Source organism: Lepidochelys olivacea (genome assembly GCF_965140295.1).
Source record: "Lepidochelys olivacea isolate rLepOli2 genome assembly, chromosome: 1".
NCBI lineage: Eukaryota > Metazoa > Chordata > Testudines > Cheloniidae > Lepidochelys > Lepidochelys olivacea.
In genome coordinates, this window is record NC_140411.1 from 167,172,592 (window position 1) to 167,174,353 (window position 1,762).

General features: G+C 63.2%; 1 protein-coding gene across 1 annotated transcript; it reads right to left on the bottom strand.

Moving 5' to 3' along the window:
• Nucleotides 1–330: 330 nt before the first annotated feature.
• Nucleotides 331–1,354, bottom strand: OLIG1 (oligodendrocyte transcription factor 1). Its single transcript, XM_084644835.1, has one exon. It carries the CDS (start codon nucleotides 1,038–1,040, stop codon nucleotides 354–356), a length of 687 nt encoding a protein of 228 aa, XP_084500961.1. The 5' UTR covers nucleotides 1,041–1,354; the 3' UTR covers nucleotides 331–353.
• Between the last annotated feature and the right edge of the window lie 408 nt (nucleotides 1,355–1,762).

Genomic DNA, 1,762 nt, shown 5'->3' on the forward strand with positions numbered 1-1,762 from the left:
CCCAAGCGAGCCTCCCGCGGCTCAGGGGCGTGGCTCGGCCATGGCGGCTGAGCGGAGCCCAGCGCGGCTTCTCCCCGCCGAGGGGCTCTGGGAGCTCGCTCTGCCGCCTGGGTTCCGCTTTGAAAACAGGCCCTTGCAAACACGCGCCTTCAGGCGCGCCGCAGAGCGTCGCCCAGCGGCCCTTCCCCCAGGGGCAGCCAAGAGCCCGGGCCCGCCTTCCTCGCAGCTGCCCGGAGCGCACCGACCCCCCCCCCCCGCCGCCGCCCCCCCCAGCGCTCCGGAGCCCGAAGCTTGCAGTCCCCGGCCTGGCACCCCACCCCGCGCCCCCTCCTCCCGCCGCCCCGCGCCTGCGATCACTTGGAGAACTGGCTCTGCACGGCGGCTAGGCTGAGGCTGGAGGGGATGAAGTGCGGGAACTTGCAGATGGCGCAGGTGCACAGGCTGGCGCCTCCGGCCAAATGCAGCTGGCTGCACTGCTGCTCCTCCAGGGACAGCGAGAGGTATTTGCTGGCGGACCGCAGGCTGTCCGGGTGGTTCAAGTTCCCCGGGGTGAGCAGCACAGAGCCCGGCGCAGCGAAGAGGGGCAGCCCGGCCAGCAGCAGCCTGGGCCCGGAGCCGCTCATCTCCCCAATGATCCGCCTGAGCTCCTGCAGCGAGCTGCCCAGCAAGAGGATGTAGTTCCTGGCCAGGAGCAGCGTGGCGATCTTGGAGAGCTTCCTGCCTGGGGAGCTCTGGCAGTGGGCTGCCGAGTAGGGCATGATCACCTCCCGCAGCGCGTCCATGGCCAGGTTCAGGTCCTGCATCCTCTTCCTCTCCCGGCTGTTGATCTTCCGCCTCAGCTGCTGCTGCTCCTTTTTCTGCTCTGTCTTGCCGCCGCCGCCTCTGGCACTGCCCAGCCCCTGCTGCTGCTGCTCAGGAGCAGGCTCCGGCTTGTCATGCACTTGCTTAGGGAGCAAGGTGGAGGAGGGCTGCCTGTAGCCAACCAGCTCATACAGGGCTGTCCCTAGCTGCACCTCACCTGGGCGTTGTTGCCTCAACATGGTCCTCCTGCTGCGTTCAGACGAGGCGGCACACCTTCATAGCGAGGGCTGGGGGAGGGCCTGACGGGCAGCTGCAGGCGTGAACACGAACACAGGGCTGGCCTTCGCACTAGACTCACCTTACCGAAGGTGGCCACGGTGGGTAGGAACCATTTGCCGCGAGGAGCTTGTCGCTCAGGTCTGGGGAAGGGAATGAGCTAGCCGGGGCCCTTTAAATCCATTTCTCCCACTTTGGGCAAAGGGATGGCAGTGGGCAGCCAATGGGAGCGCAAAGCTGGGCAGAGACGGGCTCTCATTGGTTGTCGCCTGCTGCGGGGAGGAAGAGTTGCACTTACAATAAACTTCTTCTTGTTGGCCAAGGTTTGCTCGGCAGTTCTGCGGCCCAGGAGCGCTGCCATCCCGGAGCCCATTTCCCTCCCACGGGCTCCTCTGCTTTGCCAGGCACCTTCCTTTGTTATTTGAGACACTCTGTTTTCTCCCTATATTTCTCCCCGTTCCCCTCCTAGGCTCTGACTGCTTCCAAGAATTTGAATGTCTGCCAAGGGATTGAAAAGAGAGTTTATTTCTGAACTGACTCTCCCTTTCAGAGCACATAAAGCAGTGTCTGGTTTGTCTTTTTCTTTGCTTCCATAGCTCCTTTTAAAAAGCCTTTCAGGATTCCCTCTTCCTCCAGTTGTTGTTGTTGTTATTAGAGATGGGCTGTCTTCCCCTCCCTCCCCCCC